The sequence below is a fragment of the Bradysia coprophila genome, assembly GCF_014529535.1.
Source record: "Bradysia coprophila strain Holo2 chromosome X unlocalized genomic scaffold, BU_Bcop_v1 contig_26, whole genome shotgun sequence".
In the NCBI taxonomy this organism is placed as follows: domain Eukaryota; kingdom Metazoa; phylum Arthropoda; class Insecta; order Diptera; family Sciaridae; genus Bradysia; species Bradysia coprophila.
The window spans coordinates 3,763,309-3,787,126 of NW_023503313.1; the positions used below are offsets into that span (position 1 = coordinate 3,763,309).

The 23,818-nt window shown below is 37.5% G+C and overlaps 6 protein-coding genes across 6 annotated transcripts in view; 2 read left to right on the plus strand and 4 right to left on the minus strand.

Moving 5' to 3' along the window:
• Positions 1-320: 320 nt before the first annotated feature.
• LOC119069243 (serine protease snake-like) lies at positions 321-1,754 on the minus strand. The gene is made up of 7 exons (XM_037173296.1): positions 1,543-1,754; positions 1,390-1,484; positions 1,272-1,331; positions 1,096-1,214; positions 790-1,037; positions 558-728; positions 321-493 (listed from the first exon to the last, which is right to left on the minus strand). Exons 1-7 carry the CDS (start codon positions 1,643-1,645, stop codon positions 336-338), a joined length of 954 nt encoding a protein of 317 aa, XP_037029191.1. The 5' UTR covers positions 1,646-1,754; the 3' UTR covers positions 321-335.
• Positions 1,755-3,047: 1,293 nt separating this feature from the next.
• Positions 3,048-6,254, plus strand: LOC119069195 (cell division cycle 5-like protein). The gene is made up of 6 exons (XM_037173142.1): positions 3,048-3,251; positions 3,339-3,604; positions 3,838-3,968; positions 4,028-5,745; positions 5,814-5,942; positions 6,007-6,254. The coding sequence occupies exons 1-6, from the start codon at positions 3,207-3,209 to the stop codon at positions 6,163-6,165; spliced, it is 2,448 nt and encodes an 815-aa protein (XP_037029037.1). The 5' UTR covers positions 3,048-3,206; the 3' UTR covers positions 6,166-6,254.
• Positions 6,255-6,975: 721 nt separating this feature from the next.
• Positions 6,976-11,564, plus strand: LOC119069309 (formylglycine-generating enzyme). Its single transcript, XM_037173360.1, has 3 exons — positions 6,976-7,613; positions 9,055-9,226; positions 11,082-11,564. The coding sequence occupies exons 1-3, from the start codon at positions 7,061-7,063 to the stop codon at positions 11,392-11,394; spliced, it is 1,038 nt and encodes a 345-aa protein (XP_037029255.1). The 5' UTR covers positions 6,976-7,060; the 3' UTR covers positions 11,395-11,564.
• Positions 9,228-10,323, minus strand: LOC119069310 (DNA replication complex GINS protein PSF3). Its single transcript, XM_037173361.1, has 5 exons — positions 10,135-10,323; positions 9,847-9,958; positions 9,626-9,785; positions 9,424-9,552; positions 9,228-9,358 (listed from the first exon to the last, which is right to left on the minus strand). Exons 1-5 carry the CDS (start codon positions 10,235-10,237, stop codon positions 9,263-9,265), a joined length of 600 nt encoding a protein of 199 aa, XP_037029256.1. The 5' UTR covers positions 10,238-10,323; the 3' UTR covers positions 9,228-9,262.
• On the minus strand, positions 11,529-13,057 carry LOC119069308 (traB domain-containing protein). The gene is made up of 5 exons (XM_037173359.1): positions 12,942-13,057; positions 12,643-12,875; positions 12,462-12,581; positions 11,938-12,393; positions 11,529-11,876 (listed from the first exon to the last, which is right to left on the minus strand). The coding sequence occupies exons 1-5, from the start codon at positions 12,976-12,978 to the stop codon at positions 11,667-11,669; spliced, it is 1,056 nt and encodes a 351-aa protein (XP_037029254.1). The 5' UTR covers positions 12,979-13,057; the 3' UTR covers positions 11,529-11,666.
• Positions 13,058-22,093: 9,036 nt separating this feature from the next.
• The window catches only part of LOC119069360 (neuroendocrine convertase 2), a 57,255-nt gene continuing 55,530 nt past the window's right edge, over positions 22,094-23,818 (minus strand). Inside the window, exons 5-7 of the mRNA XM_037173433.1 lie at positions 23,692-23,812; positions 23,349-23,631; positions 22,094-23,289 (exon numbers count right to left, since the gene is read on the minus strand). Coding sequence (XP_037029328.1) covers positions 23,128-23,289; positions 23,349-23,631; positions 23,692-23,812 — 566 coding nt within the window. The 3' untranslated portion in view covers positions 22,094-23,127. The remainder of the gene's footprint in view (positions 23,290-23,348; positions 23,632-23,691; positions 23,813-23,818) is intronic.

The following is a 23,818-nucleotide window of genomic DNA, read 5'->3' on the forward strand; positions in this document are numbered from 1 at the left end:
CAATACTGATTTTGCCTTGTCCTATGAACCTGTTAATACAGTATTTGAAGCACGTATTTTTGTAACAGCCGAAAATTTTACCACTGTGAACAAATTGAGTTCAGCGGCTACGAAGTTTATATGAAAAAGGCAACGTAACAAGAACAAAATTCCGAATTTTCCTAAAAAAACATTTTCTTCAAGTTGATTTCACACAAAATCTGTGTGGGTCTATCGATTTCTGTGTCACCCGCCCTTGTGGGTGTCTTAATCTGTTCTCTCAGAACCTTGTCCGATCTAAGGGACAGATTTTTCAATGAAGATACAATCAAGGTTACGTTTTGCTAGATTTTGTTTTATTTCCAAACAATCTTTTCGATCCAATCAACATACGATGCGACACGCGTGTAGATACCCGGTGAATTTTCGAATCCACAAAATTTACCAAACGACGTGATACCAACAACTCGGTACATGCAGTAGGGTTTTGGAAGTACAGTCTGAAGCGGACCACCTGAGAGCAGAGAACATGTTCGTTGACTGAAACTGTCGAACTGAAGAAAACAATTTATTATAACCCGAGTCTCCTTGACAAGTATCTTTCTTCCCCAGCATTTCGCCAGCACAGAATTGCGACTTAAGTACACCTTTGTTCATCGGTCGAAATGTCTTGTAAGTTTCGTGACAATCCGAGTCCTTAATACTACTGAGTTGGACCTTCATCAAATCCAGACTGCCTTCTTCACTCTCTGTAACAGAATTCTCCATGTAAAGAAAACAGCCAGTCAAATAGATCAACATAATGTTAACCGTAAGTCAATCGGCCAAATCCAGTGGCTAGGGCTAAGCTCCATTCATAGTTCTCATCAGTATTGATGCAGGCGGGGCGAACATGCTCCGTGAATGCTACCTTCTTGCCTAATTGTAGCAAAGCAATGTCATTGTACTTGGATTTTGATGCATAGTCTGGATGTGGTATACGTTCGACAATATCGATCTCTTGACGGGAATCAGAGTTCAGGTTGACTAATCCTAACCGAACTCGCTGTGCATCGCCTCTTCAATATTTAATTATGTTTTCAATGAATCACCCAATTAAACTACGAAATAATTCACCTTTCCCGATGATTAAGGCAATGAGCCGCAGTCAGAATAAATAATTCACTTATCAGCGTACCGCCACAATGCCAAGCCAAATCTTTTTCTTTTACATTCATTCCGAATCCGATAACTGCCTGCAGGAATGGAAGGTGAATTTCGAGGAGATCATCTGTTTCAAAAGTGTTGCTTACCATGTGTGGAAACTCGTTGATCGTTGCCTTAACACCACCGACGATTAGAGGAACTTCTACCTAAATCAAATAAAATTGTAATAGCTTCAATAGTACCAACTTCCATACCACCACGAACTATTCCACATTTTGATATTGAGTGTGTATCGGCGCCAGCATGAAGCAAGGGACTGGGCTCGTCTTTGTATACAAGATGTCCATATTCATCACATTCTGAAAGATTTTTTAAAAATTTATTTTAACTTTTCAATCTGAAAATTTTAATTCAAACTTTTTCGAGAAATTCTCTCCGACGCAACAATGAACGTCTGAAAAGCTGACAATATCGCAAGCAGTATCGAAAAGGTTTGTCTAGACCACGGTACAGTAATCATTATGATATCGACGGAATGAAAGTCGAATATTATTTAAAGCAATTTTATAGCGACACGGTAGGAGATGCTTTCTTGTCTCAATATTCAATCAAAATATATTAACGGCAAATAGTGGGCAAATATAAATTATGAGGGAGCGGTCACAGGAAGTAAAATCCTTTGTCTCAAATAATTTATGCAAAGACACGCGCCCAACGAAATTTAAATTACATTCAACAAAATGCAAACTTCTAGTTATGCAATCAGTTTAATTAATGTCGACACATTCGCAAACTCATTATATGTTCAAATAAGTACAGTTGAGGTCAACCACATTTATATCGAAATTGGCCGCAGCTGTTTTATATAAGGCGTGTCATTTGTTGTATATCGAATCACATTCATCAATGAAACAAGGTTAACGCCACATGAAAAATGAGGACAAATTCTATGTTCATCCGTGCTATTCAAATGAAGAGGTGTTGTGACTTGAGAAATGATAAAATTTACCAGAGTATGACACGCCCTATTACCACTTACCGTGGATTTACATAGCAACGTAAAAGTGACAGATGCAATGTTTTTTAAATACTGCAACCCGAAATTTCATTCATAAAATTAAAATTATGAATGAAATTTCGAGTTGCCGTATGAGAAAATTTTTGCATCTGTCACTTTTACGTTGCTATGTAAATCCACAGTTATTCGAATACTCTGCTTATACACATTATAGTCTCGCACGAGAGGGATAAGGGTAAATTGTTTAAAATATGTGTACGACTATAAAATCGGGTAACACATCTGGTGCAAATTGCGACATAAATTTGGCTGACCTCAACTGTATTCGACATTTATTTCGAGTTACGTTAAAACAAAAACTAAATAAATGAAACGAAGTGAAATACAGAATGGATAAGGTAAAAGATTTTTTGCTCAAAGTTTCATCCAGTGTCGTGTACCAGTGTACCCCGTTCTTTTTCGTTTAATGAATAACCACTGAATACTCTCACTCAATCTGCAGCACGTTTAAATTGTCTTTGTCCCTCAACCTTTTTTTTACCGAGTTGTACCGAAGGTTAAGAAACATTTAGTACCTTAGCAGGAGTCGGTCCAAAAACTTTGAATATTTGTATCGGCTTTGGACATGACATTTTTCACTAGGCAAATGTACTTACGACTTTGCCATCAAAATCGATGAAAGTGTAAACCTGGTATGGTCTATTGTCCGTCCGGAGGACATAAAAATTTGATTTTCGTACTTAAACCGAGACTTAAACGCACTCATATTCATATTATTTTGACATAAAATGTGTGTGCGTTTAAGACGAGTTCGCCAATCGACCATTCTCTACTTTCATTGATCAAAATTCAATTTCAAAAATTCGACTCTGAATCATTAAATTCACTCATTCAAATCCACTTTATAGACTTCATCCACTTCAAACGTTTGCAATAGAGATTGACATTTTTATTTACTTTTTGGATCGCAAAGTGAGGTGTTAAAATCTATTTTATTCAATTGACCTCTTGATTCTCTTGTAAAAAATATAAATTTAGTCAGACATCAAAACAACAAGTGAAAATGCCTCGTATTATGATAAAGGGTGGTGTGTGGAGGAACACCGAAGTAAGTATTCGTCCGTCGTTTCTTTTAAAGTCTTGCTAAATTCCCGTAAACAATTTCTGACACAATTTTTCTTCAACCCCCAATCAGGATGAAATCCTCAAAGCGGCGGTGATGAAATATGGCAAAAATCAGTGGAGTCGAATCGCCTCACTGTTACATCGAAAGTCAGCGAAACAGTGCAAAGCTCGTTGGTATGAGTGGCTGGATCCGAGTATCAAGAAGACGGAATGGTCAAGAGAAGAAGATGAAAAGTTGCTTCACTTGGCTAAGCTTATGCCGACACAATGGCGAACTATTGCACCAATTATTGGACGAACTGCTGCACAGTGCTTGGAAAGATACGAATATTTACTGTGAGTAGTTTCCACTTAAATATCTTAGTCGATAACGCAAAACGTTTACAAGAGTCTACAGCTTCTAGTAAGAATCGTATTTTTGCTATACCTTCCTGTCTCTTTTTGTTAGAATAATTTTAGAAGTATTTTTGGGTGAAATCTAAGCAGAAAACTCTTGTAAACGATTGTACTGAAAATTGCGTTACACGATCTGAGCTTTTTATATAAAAAAAATTCTTGTTTCCGTACAGTGACCAGGCCCAGCGAAAAGAAGATGGAGACGATACCATTGACGACCCTCGTAAACTTAAGCCCGGAGAAATCGATCCGAATCCAGAAACCAAACCAGCTCGACCAGATCCAAAGGACATGGACGAAGACGGTAAGACAATTTACATTCGATATCAGTTCGCTTCACTTACCAATTCCAATTCTGAACAGAGTTGGAGATGTTGTCTGAAGCTAGAGCAAGACTGGCCAATACGCAGGGTAAAAAGGCGAAACGCAAAGCTCGTGAAAAACAATTGGAAGAAGCAAGACGTTTGGCAGCCTTGCAAAAACGTCGTGAATTGCGTGCTGCTGGTATTGGCTGCGGAAATCGGAGACGACTCAAAGGAATCGACTACAATTCCGAGGTACCATTCGAAAAAACGCCGGCGTTAGGTTTCTATGACACTACCGAAGAGCATGTGGAGAAATTGGAACCCGACTTCAATAAGATGCGCCAGCAAGATCTTGACGGTGAACTGAGAACGGAGAAAGAGGAACGAGAACGGAAAAAGGACAAAGCAAAATTGAAGGCGAGAAAGGAAAACGATGTTCCGATGGCTATGCTTCAGAATCAAGAACCAGCTAAGAAACGCTCCAAATTGGTTCTTCCCGAACCTCAGATATCCGATCAGGAATTACAGCAAGTGGTAAAATTAGGTCGTGCCAGTGAAATTGCTAAAGAAGTCGCTTCCGAAAGTGGAATAGAAACAACTGACGCTCTATTAGCCGACTACAGCATAACACCACAAATTGCAGCAACACCAAGAACACCGGCACCGTTCACCGATCGTGTTATGCAAGAAGCTCAGGCGATAATGGCGTTGTCACATGTTGACACTCCTCTAAAAGGTGGAGTCAACACACCTTTGATTCAGACGGATTTCAGTGGTGCATTGCCTCAAAATTTACAAATGGCAACACCAAACACAGTTTTGGCGACTCCATTCAGATCTACTCGAGCGGACGGATCGGCAACACCGGGATTTCTCACACCCAGTTCTGGAGCAGTTGTCCCAATGGGTCAATCTGGTGCAGCTAATCCATCGTATACGCCGTCATTCGTTCGAGATAAGCTTAACATCAATCCAGATGACAGTATGTCTGTCACAGAGACTCCTGCAGCCTATAAAAATTATCAAAAGCAGTTGAAGGGATCGTTACGCGATGGTCTTGCTTCACTTCCAGCTCCTCGTAATGATTACGAAATCGTTGTGCCGGAAGACGAAGACGGTAACGTTGAAATGACGGACGTTAGTGCCGTAGTTGAGGATCAGGCAGATGTTGATGCAAGATTTGTTGCCGAAGAAAAAGCAAAACGTGCTGCCGAACTTGCACGTCGTTCACAGGTTGTCCAAAGGGACCTCCCTCGACCAATGGACATAAATACAACTATTCTGCGACCACCCGGTGAAATGAATAATTTAACTGATCTACAGAAGGCGGAGGAGCTCATCAAACAAGAAATGGTGACGATGTTACATTACGATGGCTACCACAATCCGATCGTTGCGCCAGCTCAACTGAAAAAGCAAACGTCGCTGCAACAGCTACAAGCTTACTTGGATCACAATTCCTATGATGAATTCAACGATCGTGACTTGAACAAGGCAAAGCAATTGCTGAATGATGAAATGCTTGTAGTTAAGAACGGTATGGCTCACGGTGATCTGTCCATCGAAAGTTATTCGCAGGTGTGGAAGGAGTGTTTAGCACAGGTGTTATATTTGCCAAGCCAAAATCGATATACGCGGGCGAATTTGGCGAGTAAAAAGGATCGCTTCGAATCGGCAGAAAAGAAGCTCGAACAAAACCGAAAGCATATGGCACGCGAAGCGAAGCGATGCGGTAAAGTCGAAAAGAAACTAAAAGTTTTAACTGGCGGATATCAGGTATGACATTCACAAAATTTCGTTCGTATCATCTTGAAATTTACGATTTTTTACGTTATTTGAATTAGGCTCGAGCACAGGCGCTGATAAAACAGTTGGAAGACACGTATGAGCAGATTGAACAGAATAATTTGGCACTGTCCACTTTCAAGTTCTTAGCTGATCAAGAAGATCTGGCCGTTCCCCGAAGATTAGAGGTAAAAATTCAATATCTCCAAATCCCAAAGCGACCATCTCTAATCAAATGGCACTTCGTTTCAGTCATTAAATGAGGATGTGGCCCGTCAAATGGATCGAGAGAAACAATTGCAAGGAAAGTACGCCTTTCTTCTGGCAGAATTAAATGAACTGAAAGTTACGAACGAACCATCAACATCTGAAACCAACGGACAAAAGATCGATGAAGACATTGAAATGTAAAGAATGATTTATTATTGCACAGACGACCTCTTCTCTCCGGAAAGACGTTGCTGAATAAGTGAATAAAATTGAAATTATGACAAGCCCAATACAGCCTTTTCGGACATGAGAAAGAGGCTGCAATGCAATGTGCAATGAACTGTGTACAGTAGTGTACATAAAGGTAAGACAGTCCACTACTCATTTTCTCATGAAAGATTTTTCAGCTGTATTGTTCAATGAAATGTAAACGCCACTCTTTCGTTTTGTAGAGTCAGCCTGATTAATGTTGAACAATACTCCAAAGATTTCTGAACTGAAACCCAATTCCATCAAAACTTTGTGTGGACTTTGTGAATTTCCTATTCGATCTGGTATTTAGACTTGGCATAAAGTGATTTACAAACATTCTCAAAAATGTTGAGCTTTCATGGGTCAATTTCTCTGCTTGCTATCTGTTATGGTCTTCTATTACCGGCTTTAATTCTAACTCAATTCGACGTTTCCAACAAGTAAACTGTGAAACATCTCGTCCATCCATTTAGTATAAAGTTTCGATTTGTACAACCATGGTTCAGCTTAGAACCAAATACAAGTCAAAAGCTCCTTGAAGCACATAGTTTTGGTCGAACATATCAAGCTTTTTGAAGTATTTTCTTCCCTGGCGTTCACGTAAAAAAAAAACTTTCTCCGATCCCTCGCTGCCTTCGAACCTTTCGAATTGGCTCCGTAGTTCTGATGATACATTCATCGACGGACTGACCATATGGCCACCTACACTACATGTTCATTATTGTAATACAAACGCATAATGACAACGTAAACAAACCATTAATAAAATAACATCAATCGAACAGAGTGTATATGGTGTGTGGATGTGTGTTTTGTTTGACGACGAGTGTGAAACCAGTTAAAAATGTACAAAATATTGATCAATTGCCTGCTATTGATACTTCTGCCGCAATTGAGTGTCAGCGATTGTGGTTGCAATAAAGCGAATCGAGCCAAAAAGGTGGAACCATCCGTTCACCGTACACCAGAAGAGAGTCCGACCAGCGATTCAGATAATTTAGACGATGCACCTGATGCAGCACGCAAATTATTTCTGAATGATGATGATAGTCCGATCGATGATTCACTGGCTATAATTCCCGGTGGTACGGTGACTGTAGGAACTAGTCGAGCAATTTTTCCGGAAGACAACGAATCACCGGAAAGGGTTGTAACGATCGACGACTTCTACATTGATAGACATGAAGTGAGTAATGATAAGTTCGCGAAATTCGTTAGCAGCACGAACTATATCACGGATGCGGAAAAATTTGGCGACAGTTTCGTGTTCAAAGGGCTCATCACCGAGGAAGTGCAAACGAAGTACGTAGACTTTCGAGTAGCAAGTGCACCTTGGTGGTACAAAATCGATAAAGTTGATTGGCGACATCCGGAGGGGGCCGATTCAAATATTGAAGGTAAGACCATTATTAGTGTTTGTATCAGTAAGCATTCAGGGACTCAACTCATGCATTTTAATGACGATGACTCGTATTAATACAAAGCGACTGTATAGTAGAGATAGAGAACCAGCTTTTCTTCCAACATTTTCACGTGATTAATAAACTGCTATAGAACATCTGCAGCGTTGGATGCAACAGACCACAATTAGATTTTCTGTATTAGAAATGAATTTCTTCAACGCCACGACATAAAATTCTTTTGTTGCTTTATGATCACTGGTTTAATTCGAATATTAACAACGACTCACTGTGTCATATCGCGACATTTTTTAACAATTTTTCATCAAAGGAATTTTTGTTAATCAAACGCTCTATGGTCTCCATGCGACTCGAATTCGCAACTCCAAATTGAATCACGTCCTGTTGGCTTGCCAATGCCAATTTTGAAAATTCAAACGCTGGAGCACAATCACAAACAACTAAACTAAATTCATTGTCTTTGTGGTATGCACCGAACCAGTTACCCCATTTCTCCATACCATTACGCTCCTCCGGTATGAGCACATCTTTACCCTCAGCTAATTCCACTTCTCCCAGCCATCGAAAATCGTTGGAAATCTGCGGAAGAATCAACGGTCCTCCATACAACCAGGTCCACCGCTCTCGAATGCCGTTAAGCCGATGCCAAGATGAAACGCATCCGGCCGGAAGTAGATAAAATGTGGTCGTTTGTTGCCTTGTCCAGCTGAAGCGTCGGTAAAATCCCCCTTCCGGATGACACTTTAAATTGAGACCGATGATTATGTCTGCACAGGATAGCTTGTAGTCAATGGGATATTGGTTGATCTGTACAACGAATGTGCTAATGGAACTTATCAACAGTTGTCGGTCGTCGACGCTGAACTCAGATCTGGCTCCGATGTCTCTTTCGATGTTATTGGCAATGATCGATAACTTATCGGCGAGCTTAGTTCGGCAATTCATTTGTGCACAGTAAAAAGTGTTTCGGTCGTGGTAAACAATAAGAATTTTTTTTACACTTCTTACTCGTGTAACAACCGAAAGCATTAGTTTCGTACCTCCGAGCAAAACATTTATGAAATGATACGAGATAGCAAAGGTTATCGGCAGTCTGTTTTCTTTCTTGAATGTTGTCTCGCAACTATCGTGTGCGATAGAGATGCAACTTCAGTGGTGTATATAATTTGAATAGTTGACACATTTCCAATCGATTCATTGAAGCACACTAATTATATAAGTCAGCAGACACAGCACCGACATCGTTTTTTTAATTTATTGAAGGCCAAAGTTTGGTGATTGAAATTCATTTTTATTCTAATTTCGCCCTTCGATACGAAGTAGCGAGACGGTTAGAACACTGCTAGAGATAACAACATTATATTGTGAGCATGTTGACGGACGGATGATATGTAAATTTCTGTTCTCTCCATTAAAGATCGAGGAAATCATCCCGTTGTGCATGTATCGTGGAAAGATGCGGTCGAATATTGTAAATGGGAAGGAAAAAGACTACCGACGGAAGCTGAATGGGAAACCGCTTGTCGTAGCGGACGAAAAGGCAAACTGTATCCATGGGGTGATGCGATGAATCCACGGAACGAACATTGGTAAGATCAAATTTACTTTTATTTGTTACACACGGATCATAAATCAATGGCCGCTCGTTTACGCTTCCGATGATTCGATACCATGTCTGCCGTTTGTATTGTAACACCATCTGCCAATAGCCATTTGGAAAACTATTTTGCAGGAATATGAGACGTGTTAGATGTTTCAGTGAATAGCATCGGGTTATTCCACTTACAGATTCGTTAGTTTTGCTTCCTTTGATGTACAGTTCCTTTTCCGCATTGTCGAGTTTTGTCTCGTTTTTGAATTTGTTCACCTTGCCCTTGGTTAAGTCCATTAAATTTCTAGACCGTTGCCGACAAGTCTACGGAATACCGAACAAGAACGGTGAACGATGTGTTGCCTCTCCAAGATTCTGATAAAATAATTCCATTTACCTCTACGAGCATTGGCCCCACATGCCCCACATGATCGAAACGAGTGAGATATCTACCAAATTCGTAAAAGTTTTTATTCATGCGACCCAGGTCCACAGCGTTTGCGTCGGCCTCACAAATGTCTTTGGATAATTTTTGGAAAATATCGGGAACTTGTACTCTAAACAGAGACGTTGGAATGTTAGATTCGTGTCACTCCACATCGAATTCGATTTTCTCACTTTAATATTCTGTATCTACTGTTCGAATCGAACTGCATTGCGTACCATAGTGGAAGTTCAATTTTTTTACCTACTGTGAGATCTGCAGTTTCACATGACGGATCGATGCAACCTGTAAGAATGAAAGAATGGAAGAGGTCGCTAGATAAATTGGTCGCACGATTTTGTACAGCTGAACAGCTTTTGATTAAGTTGATTTGACTCAGGTATCCGTTGGTTTCTCATTTTCGCCCATCAGATCCCACCGATCCACATAAAGTGATTACAACGCACGGCAATTTAACTTACCCATTCCAACTAAATTCGCATCAACAATGCACGGTACTTTTTCTTGTGTCACAATGATGTCTTCCAGTGAAAAATAGTTTGGATAATAACTGCCTCCTTGCATGCTGTTCTACTTTTTCGATAATCGGAAAGGTATAAATAAAAATAAACAAAAAATGTTCTTCGTAAACAAGCGGCCTCCACGGCCTCGTACTAAAAAAAACAAACTCAGAGTCAAATGTCATTTGTGTAACTTTCGACGAAAGTACGCAGTCAAAGACATTTTGCGATAATGGCGAACGACAATGTAAACTAAATGGATTTTGTTTAAATTGTATTGGCGGGAACTTCTTGTATGATCGTTCTGGTAGAATAGATTCCGACACATACAATGAGTTGATTTAAGGTTTTAGGGTGTTTCACAGTTGTTTGATACGTTGTCAAGTTTCAGTGCACTGTCTAGAATACCACTAATGTCTGAAGTGGTTGCTCATAAGCCATTCAAATTTCGGTGTCAAGTAAGTGTCGTAATCTGTTATTTCAGAACGACGGTGTTAACCAGCTCTTTGGTTGATTCATGTTCACTCTTCAAAATGCCTTCTTCTCGTGTTCCGAGACTAACTTGACTAAAGTGATGTTTCAGCGATACTTAGGTCTAGTTAATCTCGGAACACGTCAGGTAATTCTGCACCTGATCTCTTGACCTAAACCTGATATTAACCTATCTTGACTTGACCCGAATAAACCAGAAAACAGAATCAGGTAATCAGGTCGAATCAGTTGGGCCAGTTTCAGTTTTGACAAAATAAGGCTCAGGTTCAAATCTGACCATTTTCAGCTACAATATCCTCTAATTGACAATTCTTACCTGCTCTCATGATCAAACTTGCTGTTAAACCAAGATATTTTTATTCAGCTCAATACTTACACTACTTTATGACTAACTGCCCTGCAAAATTCACTTTCAGGATGAACATATGGCAAGGAGACTTTCCCGACAATGATCTGGGCGAAGACGGATTCAAATCAACGTGTCCTGTCGACCAATTCAAACAGAACAAATTTGGTCTGTACAACATCGTCGGAAATGTATGGGAATGGACGGCCGATGCATGGGATAAAACTGATCCCGTCACAGATGATATACGGCGTGTGAAGAAAGGCGGTTCGTATCTGTGTCACAAATCGTACTGCTATCGATATCGGTGCGCTGCCAGGTCACAGAATACAGCCGATAGTTCAGCCGGTAATCTCGGCTTTAGGTGTGCAAAGGATCTTTGAGGTTGAGCTGGCTCTCGGCTTCAATAGCAAAACACTGATGGGACAATCAAATAAACTGCACTGACGGACGTCGTACTTAAAGCCAAACATTTTGTTTGGAGAAGAGCAAAGTATTGTGGAGCAATTGATGCCAGTTTGTGTCTTGTTTTAATAAAATTTTTATTAGAAAATGTTCTTCGATCACTAAATTACACGAACACAATTCCAATTCCAATTTTGACGATGAAAAATACTTACACGCAGTCATTGAACGATTAAACCAGTCGGCTTCCCTATAGCATACGTTGTATCGTCGGCCGAGCTAAACGGTAAACTCCATAGCCGATAAGACCCAGAATGCTCATTCTTATTGTGAACTTGAACACTCGATTGCTCAAACTGGCTGGAGGTATGGTTGTAATTTCTGGAATCCTTGCCGAGTCAACTTTACCCCAATGTTGTGCAATGCCGGAACAATGTCCAATTCCTACAACTCCAACCACCTAAACCAGTCACATTGTTAGTACTTATCGTTCACAGGATGTGAGTTGACATTATAGTTACCTTAACTGGATGCAGACCACCATTTGGTGACGCTTGTGGCATTGCGGCTACTTGCAACGAATGGCACAAAAACAAGTCACGTTCAGACACAAACACATCCCGGAAAGCCGGATATTCGCCAGCCATTTCTTGCATTAATTCTTCGATCAGATCTTGCTGTTTGCACTGCTCCACATCCTCTTTTGTAATCTTTTCCTGTGACGTTAACAGTTTCCAAAATATCTTTATGGTTTGCCACGTTGATAGGCCGTGTAATGCCCGTTGCAATGTGATGTTTAACGGTCGATCGCCCAGCTGAAGAATGCATTTGTCGAGTCGCTGAATTTCTTCGAAAGCTCGTCGAAATTCTCCGCCAGGTGCCATGCCCAGTTCCTTAGTTATTTTTGCGCTCATGTTCAACAGAACAATGTAAAATATGCCATTGACTAGACCATTCGTTTTAATAAGACTACGGATCTGAAAAATGAGGATTTATCTTAATACCAAAACAAAACCTAAAACGTTTGGTGAGTGCGCGACCATACTTTCGGAATATTAATATCTCTGGCTTCTTCCAACAACGTTTTCTCGTCAAGTTTCAAAATGTGTATGCGACCAGGACACAATTCCACCATCACAATGTCGGGCTGAACATTTCTGATGACCTGAAACGAAAGGCATTAGTGGAATGATGCCTGACAAATATCGGAAATTATTGCGACTCACAAGCGACACATCATCCTGCGACTCTTTGGAAAAATGAGCGGTGCCCACCAAATACACCATCGATCCATGTGGTGTCGTCAGTTTGGTTACGGTGTGTGGTAAATTTTTATCAAATTCGCTAATCGATTTGTAAATTTTGATTGATTGGTCTTCCGGCAAGTCAGTTTGGCTGGATGATGTATCATCGTTTGGGGCGGGCGTTTTATCGTCATCAGTTCGGTTGGAAAAATCATCTGCGAATTCAATTGAAATCAAATTGAATTTTATTTTTACAATTTTTTGGTGTGAAAACCATTTACATTTTCGATTTTTTCGCTTAGACAACCGACACGCCATCGTATAACGTTAACAAAAAAAAATCTTTCTTCTCATAATTCAATTAGGCTTTGACAACGTTAAGTATCGATTGTTTTCTTAGGGGTACATTTTCATTCTGTAATAAATTAGATTAAATGGCAGCAGACGGTTACCGGTGACGGTAATTTAGACAGGATCGCACGGGCTGACAAAAGGCTTACCGGAAGTCAAAAGGTGAGATTTAAACGAAAGGTGTGCTAGCACATTAAAGAATTTTAAGCAGAAGTTGAAAATAGAAATAGGGCCTGTCCGACATTATCATTCATGGCCTGTCCGACCCTGAATTTAGATCTTGTATTTTTGTTCGATAGAACAGACACAGTTTGAGCATCTATGGCATCTATTGGTGTTACAAAAATTTGTCTTGAAAATCTTCAAAAATAACATTTTACTACTCGAAATGGAGGATTGGATCGAACTGACAGTAAAAGAAATCTATGATTCCGTTCCCGAGGCGTTCAATTTAGGATTTTTCATATAGAAAATATGAACGACGTTACCCCTAAAAGTTGAGTTCGAAACGTTGCACCTTGCATTTTAAAAACGATTCAATCATCAGTTTTTGCAGCAGTAACGTCCAGCGTACAATCTGCTGGTTAATTTATTTTAAATTTGAACAAAATGCTATTTACCACACCTGAAAATACCGGACCTGTATTGGCTAGTATACGTAGGAATAAATTCATTCAATCTTTTCATATTTTTGTTATGTGCACCAAACTTACCGGCTCCATTCACAATCAATATAGTACAGCACGTTGCTGCTATCAGGCTAATTAAATTTTTAAATATCATGACGTCTTGTTAACTTTGTGTTGAAAAAATGAGCGATCAGTAATGAACCGTCTTCACTGAGAACAGAAATAAATGTGTTTTAAGTGATGAATGTGCTTCTTTATATAGAATACGTTCATATACGATTGGGTCATTTTTATTTTATTTATCAAAAGAACCAGAATATTAATCAGCTACGAGCTATAGGGGATTCACATTATTATTGCTTATAAGATGCAAAACATATAACATTAAGCGCTTTCTGTTTTCTTTAAGCGTTGATAATATTGTGCACACACTTCTGTGATGTGTTGCCTACATATTTTGTGAGAATTCTAATCAACAATTTTTCAAAATGTTTATGTTCGTCTCAATGAATAGCGACGAGAGCATCCACGGCTATTCATCTGTTATTAGTAAATTGCATGTTTAAAGAAACTGAAGTACAAGATTTGAAATCGACCGATTAAAAATACTTTGATCAATGGAATTAATAGAACCGATAGTAATACTGCTGGTGATATGCTTACCGTCTGTTAAACTCAATCATGACACAAAATATTTTCTACAGCATATAGCATGCCTCGTAGGATCCAGCACAGTTTCCATTATATACTCAAACGTACGCGAATGGTCGTAGGATCTTCGTAGGATTAAACAAAGTTTCCATTATATACCGAAACGTACGTAGGATCTTCGTAGCAGCAAACGTAGTTTCCACTATATACCGAAACGTACATGAATTGTCGTATGATCTTCGTCGGATCAAGCATAGTTTTCACTATATACCGAAACGTACATGGATGGGCGCAGGATCTTCGTAGGATCAAGCATAGTTTCGATCAATCGTATTTTTCGACACATTTCGTAGAAGGAAGAAAACAAATCGATCCAAAACAAATAATTTTGCAGATTCCGAAACAATAATTTTGCTTATTGAAAAAAGAATAAATTTGCAGAAAAAAAAAAATCAATGTTATATGGACAAATATCTGATATATTACAAACTGTTGTGTTTGTGCAATCGAGTAGACAAACTGAAACTTCGGAAGCCTTTGTTGTGAAATTGGTATTTACGTATCTGTTGTGGACGGTAGATTTTAGGCAATTTCGCGTGTTGTAGCCCGAACGAACGTATACATATGAAACATAATTATCGAAAGTATATTATTCCGCTCAACGCACAAATAATGAGTGTAAAAGCTCTTCAATGAAATTTGTTGTAGGTAATTATTCACCGCTCGTGTATCTAAGTTTTGGTGATTCTACATAAAAGAGTACAGTCTACTAATGATTTGAAGTATCTCGATTTTCTCGCTGTCTTTCTTTCTTTGGAAAATTTCAATTTACGAAAGAATTTCATGGTTGAATGCTTGAGTTATTTATATGATTTAAGAAATAATAAATTTTCTAACATCTAAAGAATATAATAAAAATAAATTGTCAATTTATGTACTCCAGGGATTTTTTTTTTGTGAACCCACAAAGGAATGAGAAGTAAAATTTTCTAGGCTACAGAAAAATTTATTTGTGCCACCGAGAATTGAAATACGACTCTTTTCAGCACTCATTTTAGTGTTGTAAAGTGACTTATTTCAGCACCCGTTTGATGGGATATTTCAACACTCAAAGCAGTGTTGTTATGGAATTTGTATGAGTTATTACAACATTCGTTTTAGAAAATGCAAAGCAATGTGATCGATCAAATTTGAAGAGTGATTGTTTACAATGAAAATTATGATTTTTTGGGCATTTGTCTATTTCAATTCTCGGTTGGCACAAAGCATGATGTGTTACACGTATTGTAATGAGATTTTTTCAGCACACGACCCAATTTTCCTTACTCGCTCCGCTCGTAAGGAAAACTTGGGTCTAGTGCTGAAAAAATCAACATTACAATACTTGTAACACAACATACTATTGTTTATCTAGTGTCAAAATATTGTTCCTTACTTATGCTAAGAGGTTCTTTTTTTAGCAAACTCGATTCCAGAACTCGCCTCCGGCTCGTGCTCTCGTTATCATATAAAAATTAATTGTTGCTGATCGCAAAATTTGCACTTCAATGAAATTTTAGTGTCAAAGCTAATGTCACTGATCGAATGTAATACTTTACCTGTGTGGAAAATTTATCTTATTTCATCGTGTAGTCGCGAAAAAGTCATTAAACGCTTTCCACGTTTTCTTTCATCAGCTCTGTAATGAAATCAACAGTACTATCACAATTCCATGAGCTGAAAGATGCCATTTATAATAAAATTAAGATAAGTTAGTCAGATAGCACCAAAATCACTAAATTGATTGCCAGAAAATACTGTTCGTTCGAAAATCTCTATAATTTTTTTTATACTTTGAGAGTTATAAGGACGGACCAGGTCAAACAGTTAAACAGGCAAATTCCATTTATTCGTTTAAGATACGATACTAACATATATTAAATAGCCTCAATACAAACAACACGGTTCCGGATGGTTCCCGTGGTCCAATCGAAAAGTGATGTATGGAAGGTGCCCCTTATTTTTGATAATGAACAAGTTGTCCAAAAACTTCAAATTTAGCCGATATAATTTTGGGTCATTTTGACTCTGCCGCTATTATCCGTAGAGTGTGTGTTGTTCGTATTGAGGCTATTTAACATATATATGTGTTTATTAGGTGAATATAGCGCGGCGCTAGTTGCATCTATAGTACTTTACTTAACGATATGTGGAATCACTTGCGGAAAATGTCTGCTTCAGAAAATCGGGTATTTAGTTAAACATAACTCAAATTTTGCTCGTACGTGTCTTTATGGACCAATATCAGCCTTTCACACCCAATAATGAACTTACACATCCTCCATCGCATCGACTTATTTCACGACGGTTGGACGAAGAAATTCATCGAGAATTTTTTGATATTAATCATGCCTGGAAAAAGTATTGGAACTGCTGTCCTTCGTTTACGAACAAAAAATTAGTCGAAGAACCGCACTTTAAACTCAACGCTTTTTCCCTACCGCGGAAGACCTTCTCATATCGTCTTCGGTGAATCCGTGCACCTTCGGAATTTGCGAGACTCGCCGTTTTGTGATTGTGACACATCGTACACATCGTTGAACAGTGCCCAAATCCGTTGTTTTCCGGCTGGTTTACGCATATTGTTTGAAGGTTCAGTGGAAGGTATAGAGTGGATTCGCAACTTTCACTTGAATATTTGATTTTCTCGCTGTAAATCTGTTGCTACTTTTACTTGTGTTTCCGTTTTGGATCAGTTATCGAAATTTGCGTTGTAAAGAAAAAGAAATTTTGAAAGGTCATACGATTAATAATCATAATACAGTCCAAGCTAAACGTGACTTCCGAACCTACGCTTCGAAGTATGCAAATACTCTCTGAGTAAAGTTCGGTGCTTAATTGATATCTAGACTAGACGTATGCACACAAATGAATCGTTTATCGTTAAGTCTCTCACTGGATTGGTTATGCTATCAGTCTCTGTTCAAAATACTTAGATGGAAATTAGTAGCAAACTCGATAACACTGATGAAATTACCAGATAAGCATTTATTTTAGATGAAAAACGGTTGTTGTTTCGAGCCGAACACGTACAATTGTTGGAATCGATAGATTAGCATGACTCAAGTTGTTGGATGTGGAATTATTCGAATCCAGTCGAATCCATATTGACATATTTTTGGCCGAGGCATTCCTTAAATCATTTTTTGGTTCATTTTTTCGCGAATGTTTTTAAAATCTAGATTTTGAATATTTTTCACAAAATATAGTTGGATTTTCGTCACTAATTTATGGACCGAGCCACGGTGTGGTTGAACAAAGTCTAATTAGAAGTGTGATGCAAAGTAATTTTTTTGCTTAATTACTATTGGTAATGATCTCCTGATCATTTTAGGCCTAAAGAAATAGAAAAGTCGGTGGGTGCCCTCTACCGATTTGTTGTAGTGTAGATGTACAAATACCTACTACAAATATGAAGTCGATATGATAGTTTCTTTCATTTTCACATACACACATTCCGGCATTGTGGCTGCGTAAATTTAATACTTGAAAGGTTTTGTACATTGTCATAATTTATTTAAAATTTTTCATTTAATTAGTATACATATAGACGATGAAAAATTAATTATTTTTCACTACTAAATTGAAAAAATATTTTCATCTGCATGCTTTACATAAAAAACATGATTTATACGACATGGTTTTCGTAACTTTTCTTCTACATATTTTCTTTATACTTGGTTTTTGCTTTGAAATCATAGAATATAAATGTTTTTGGCCCCTGCGTAACTGAACAAAAAATAATGTTTGGAAAGAAAATGTTTTAACAAAATGAAAAGAAACGATCATTGGCTTGTCGGCATGAACGAATAATTGTCGACCAAGAGTCTTTAGTCTTTGTACATATCAGAGCCTCATAAGTCCAAGTTTTGAAGCGTATAATGTCAGTGGGTCTGCACTGGCACTTCAATTTTTGAGTGTAAGGGATTCCTGGTGAGACACCCAGTTCGGCTTTCTTTCTAAGTTAGTTTACTTTTAAAATAAAGTATCGAGGAAGAACCATTTCGGGTAAATGCTGCCAGCATAAATGCCAAGGAAATAATGTCAACGGTCAATGGAAGAATTCCAGTAAATGTTGGATAACGAGTTGAGTAGAGAAAATACCCGTCAGAATTGACCGGTAAATGTTCAAAAAAACCGTATCAACTACGCGTAAATGTCGTCTCATGAATACAATTTCCTCGATTTCCCCCTAGTGCTAAAGTGGTCCAATCGAGCCTGAGTTGGCCTAAACCTGACTTTTATTTTTAGAATTCAACCTGTCAGTTGAGGTAAGTTTAAAGGTCGACCTGATAATTTCCTTCGCAACCTGACATGTCAACCTGATCTGATTATGTAATGAATTGGTTGACGATTTTCAGGTTCTGGACTTGGAACTTGTTTCAGGTTCAAGTTTGGGGAAAAGACGCTGACCAGTTCCGACGTGTTGAATAAAATGACATAGGCTGAAGGAAGAGGTAGTGACATATAAGCTTCAAACAGTGGTTCCATGAAGGACTGATATACACGCAGAGTCTCTACAGTCTATTAAGGCTCGGAACAGGTCAAATTCAGGTCATACAAGATTTTTATAGTTGAAATGGAAAGTGTGCACGGTAGGTCAATTGGTTAGAAAATCACCCCTGGCAAGATGAAGATTGTGGTGTGAAGATAGTGTGATCGATTGTTCATTGAATCAGTATGAGAGGCAATAGATCACATTTATTGTAATTGTGTAAGTCAACTGCATTAACTTTTCGTTAGACACATCAGCTTAAATCCCTAAACCGGTCAACTTCAACCTGACTGATCAACCTGAAGTTGACCTGTTTGGAGGTTAAACCGTTAATAATTTTACCACCGATATCGATATATTCACCGTAAAGCTAGTGCGGTAATCGTACTAAATGGCGAATATATGGCCCAAGGCGATTGCGTTCGAACCTGAATTTAAGACCTGTTCCGAGCCTTAGTACTTAGTGTGCTTTTTTGAATATTATGTGCACTTGATTTGGTTTGCTACATTTTTTTGGCTGAGTTTAATCGAAAGTTTCGGAAACCTAGAAAAGAAAATCTACGGAAAAATGTTCACAACGGAAAAACGGAATTTTTGTTTGTTTTATTTTGTTCAAAAAATTGTTGGATTACTTTTTGCAATAAATATATTTTATATGTTTCTTTATGTTTATTTAATGTTTATATATATAATAAATGTAGGGTTTTTATATAATTTTTTTTGTTTATTCATTTGTTTTGTTCTTCTTCTTTTTTTTTTGTTTATATTTTTCATAATAAATTTGTTTTTACTTTTTAATTGCTTGATTTTTAGATAAAAAACATGATTTCATTTTTCTTCTATATTTTTACCACACATTTATAATGTCAAGATAGTTTTTTGTTGGTTGGTTGGTTGGTTTCTTCTATTTTTTATCTAATATCAATACTTCATACAATTTTTGTTTTTTCATATAATTTATAAATATTTTTTGTTTTTAATTTAATTTCATTTTTTACAATTTGAATAAATAAACTTTTTCTTTATAAGTATCGAACCCATCATACGTTACGACATTCACGCCGTCAGGGCGCTTCAGAATTAAATTGAATGAACAAATGAATTGGAAAATAAATTCCAACTCACTCGTATATATGAGAATATCATAAAATTCAAAACTGCATTGATTTAGCCCTTGCCAGTTTTCATTTTAAAATTCTCAACGCACCTACGGCGTCAATTGGAATGATTCCGCAAATGACCATTTACATTTTACTGGTACACGACTAAAAAACTCATACGATCATCATTCATCGCACTGTGCTGATCCTTCCAAATCAACAAACCTGAAAAGTTCACATAGTCGCTGACCGATCTCAAATATTTGGTAACACCGTCAAGTGGGTCGGAATTGAAGAAATGTTTGAAATCGAATCTCAAAAATTTCACCACAAATCTTTATTACTAACATGATTATTGACTCAATAATGAGAGCGTAGATTGCGTAGAAAAGTGATTGCTCCCATCACCACTGATAAAAAAATTTCGTCAGCATACGACCAGCATGTATTAAATGGCTATTTCATACATACTGGACGTGTATGTTGACGAAATTTTTTTATCAGCAAGGTTCAACGTTCAAGTCAACCTGATCGAGTTCAGGTCATTGACCTACATCAACCTGATCATATCCGGTTCGGTAAATGTAGATCAGGTGAAGGTTAACCAGAAAATTTTGCCTAAACCTGACCTGAAATTACTGAACGTAAAATGAAAAGTTCAATGTGACATCAGATCGTTCCAGTTTTAAAAAAAAAATTGAAAACCAAAATTGGTTTTACTCACGGCAGACGGTTCTCGTCTATGAAGCACTGAGTGATATGTTCTTTTCCGAAGATCTGTGAAGAGTCGAGGTTTACTCAGAAATAACCGATTCGGGTTTTTGTGTTACAAAGATATTGATTATCCCAGTCTGCGTTGTGATGAAATTTCGGCCGGATGTGTGTGTAAGACGATTAATGCTTTAAACTTTCCCGGTCGTAATTATAATACTGTCGTCGGTCATTTGCACAATCCTTCGATTGTTCTTGCATGCGATCAATTTGTTCCTACCTTCAATAAACTTCTGCTAAAGAGAAACATATCCCGAAATTGATTTATTGAGTCACAATCAATAAATTCAAAATGAAAATGGTCTTTTGTCTGTACGTCAGTCCTCTTCCTTTATTTGTTTTTGAGAAATTTACCAGCGATCCTTTTTCCCTAATCGCGATATATCCAATTCCACGATTGGAATCGAATGACAATATACGGTTAATTTCACATTTCTTTGCCGGTTCGACCATAACATTATGTCACCACTCTCTTTTTCTTGGTTTTTAGCAATAATTGGTCTACACCATGCCTCAAAAATTTGTGGATTTGATTTGATATTATTTAAAAAAAAAAAACAGTTTTCGTGGTGGACGAACGATCGAAAGAAGGCAAAAGGAAGACTCGACTCGACAATTTGTGAAAAAATTTGAAATTCAAAATCAAAGATTTTCGAGGCATGGTGTAGAAAAGTAAAAGTTTAAATTTTTTCTTAAAATGGCCATGGACTTAAAAAAAAATAATTTCACGACAATTGCATCGTAAGATTTGCTATAATATTTGACTAGAATTGAAAACCTTCCACAAATGAATTTTCTTTGAGTTAAAAAAAATCATTCTTGATAACTGTTTGTATGGTTATCCGTTATTTCATTGGAAATACTGTCATAAGACTTCTAGCTTCGTTCTTTGTTTTATTTAGTTTGATTTTAAATTGAAATCTTTCATTTGAATTAATGAATTTTGTTTATTTAAATATTTCTCTTATAATGTTCATCATGCCATTTAAGTTTAGCCCACAGTTTGCTAATATTAATTTATTTTCCATTGGTTTGAGTTGCTTTTAAAAACTACCACATTCGATAAATTCGTGGAACAACGTTGTGGGTCTAATGCTCAATAATAAAAAATGTTCAAACATAACTTTTAATAATCGGGAAAAACAACCCAAACATAAACCACCCGATTCTGTTCAATTAGCCAGGAAAACAAAGTGGAAAAAAAAAATATTTATCAGAATCATGACGACGATCAAAAGTGGAATTTTTACGGGAAAGATATTTTTACGTTCATTTACACAATAAATTGGTTATAATTTGAAATGATGTGCGAAAGATAGTCGGAACTGTGAAAATTGTTACAAATTGAACATCGCCATACTGCTGATGGAGTGGATTCAAGTTTTTCTTTTCTTTTCTTTTAAACGTGCATTTTGGAAACACTTTTATTATTAAAATAGATTTTTTTTTCATTTACTTTTCGTTAAGTTTTCTCATGGGAAATTATGGGAATAAAAAGTTTAATGATAAGTGGGGGGGAGTGAGGGATATATGATGTAAAAACGATATTTATCACAATATATACGAATATAGTGAATTACACAAGCATATTTTTTGTTTCGTAAAATCAGAGAAATGACAACATTGAATGCCGTCCAACAATTTTTATTTTTTATTTTTTGTAATTTAAAGAATGTAAAGAGTTTACATCGAAATTGAACTTAGCTAAATAAAACAGAGCATGTCCCCGTTTCAGTTAGATTTGTCGACAGATTGCGAATTCTATTCGCGCATATATTCAACCTGAAACTGCCAGTTTACATTCGATAATCTCTCTCAAATGAAATTCCAATTTACCAGGCCAAAATTTCCGTTCAAAATCTCTGCTATTCGGTCAAACGATTCAATCAAGCTCAGACCGAACAACAAACAAAAACAATGAAATGTATTAATAAATCTCGACCGGCGAGTGAGAACTTTTATCGATAGATTGTCCACTGGACGCGTCAGCGACAACTAATCTATCCAAAATGAAACGTTTGGTTAATGAGAGTTTGCAACGTTTTCATTGCGTTTGCCCTCTTTTATTTAGCTGGTAAGAGTTATCCCAGTTACAATATTGAACTGCTGATAGATGTGTGCCCATACATTTACAAAACTTAACACATTTCGGTTTTGAGACCAAACAATAGTCTTTTCACAGCAATTTGTGAAAAAAATTTAAACAAAAAGCAATGGGAGAGCATTTCATTGAAAGATTGAAGTTCTGTTTTTGGCTGGAAAATGCTTACCGACTTTTCATTTAAATTCACTCGTATCCAGTAGACTAGCGTTTCATCTTCAGCAAACAATTTTTTTACTTTTCTTTTCTTTGACAAAATTTGAAAACAAAACAAAAAAGGTTGAAATAAGAACAGTGTACACAGCCCAGTTTTTGCATAGATTTTCAAATTTACATCATTTTTCTGTCTTCGTGAGCCTTTTTTACAATTGCTAACTTTGAATGCGGCGATGCTGGCGACAGGGACCTGTATGGGGGCTCTTTTGTACCATGCAAAACTAAAGACCATTCTTTAAGCCATCCGGATCTGGGTTGTTGTGAGTTAAATTTCACCTAAAATGTTACAGTATCCGGTTAGTGAACGATACCGTTATCTATATATTCGATCATACTTCTAATGTCCAAGTTCCTTGCGGATATTCGCCCCATGTGTGCGTAGCCATAAACGGCCATTTTGTAAAGCCATCTCTGTGATCGTCATCGTTAGCTCGACGACTCAATATCATCGATCGAGTGCCCATTGGCGATGTCAAAAATAGTTCCAAATCACCACGACGCGTTGAATTGGCCGAGATAACGGCCTGTACATGCTCCAGATAGTTTACTTCGGTGTCGGTACCTTTGCAAGCGTTTGTGTCAATTTGCAGTAGAAGAGAATTTGATGTTGGAATTTGTCTGGCATAAGAAAGAGATCGGTCAGGACGTTTTGCTTTGCGTTTTTTTTTTATTACTTACTGTTCTTGTAATACAGCTCCAGCTTCACAATGATATCTGGGCGGAACAGTTCGCCATTGTTTGGCTAGTGTAACCATTGCACCAGCATCCAGAACACCGAAACCGAATAAATGATTGAATTCTAAGC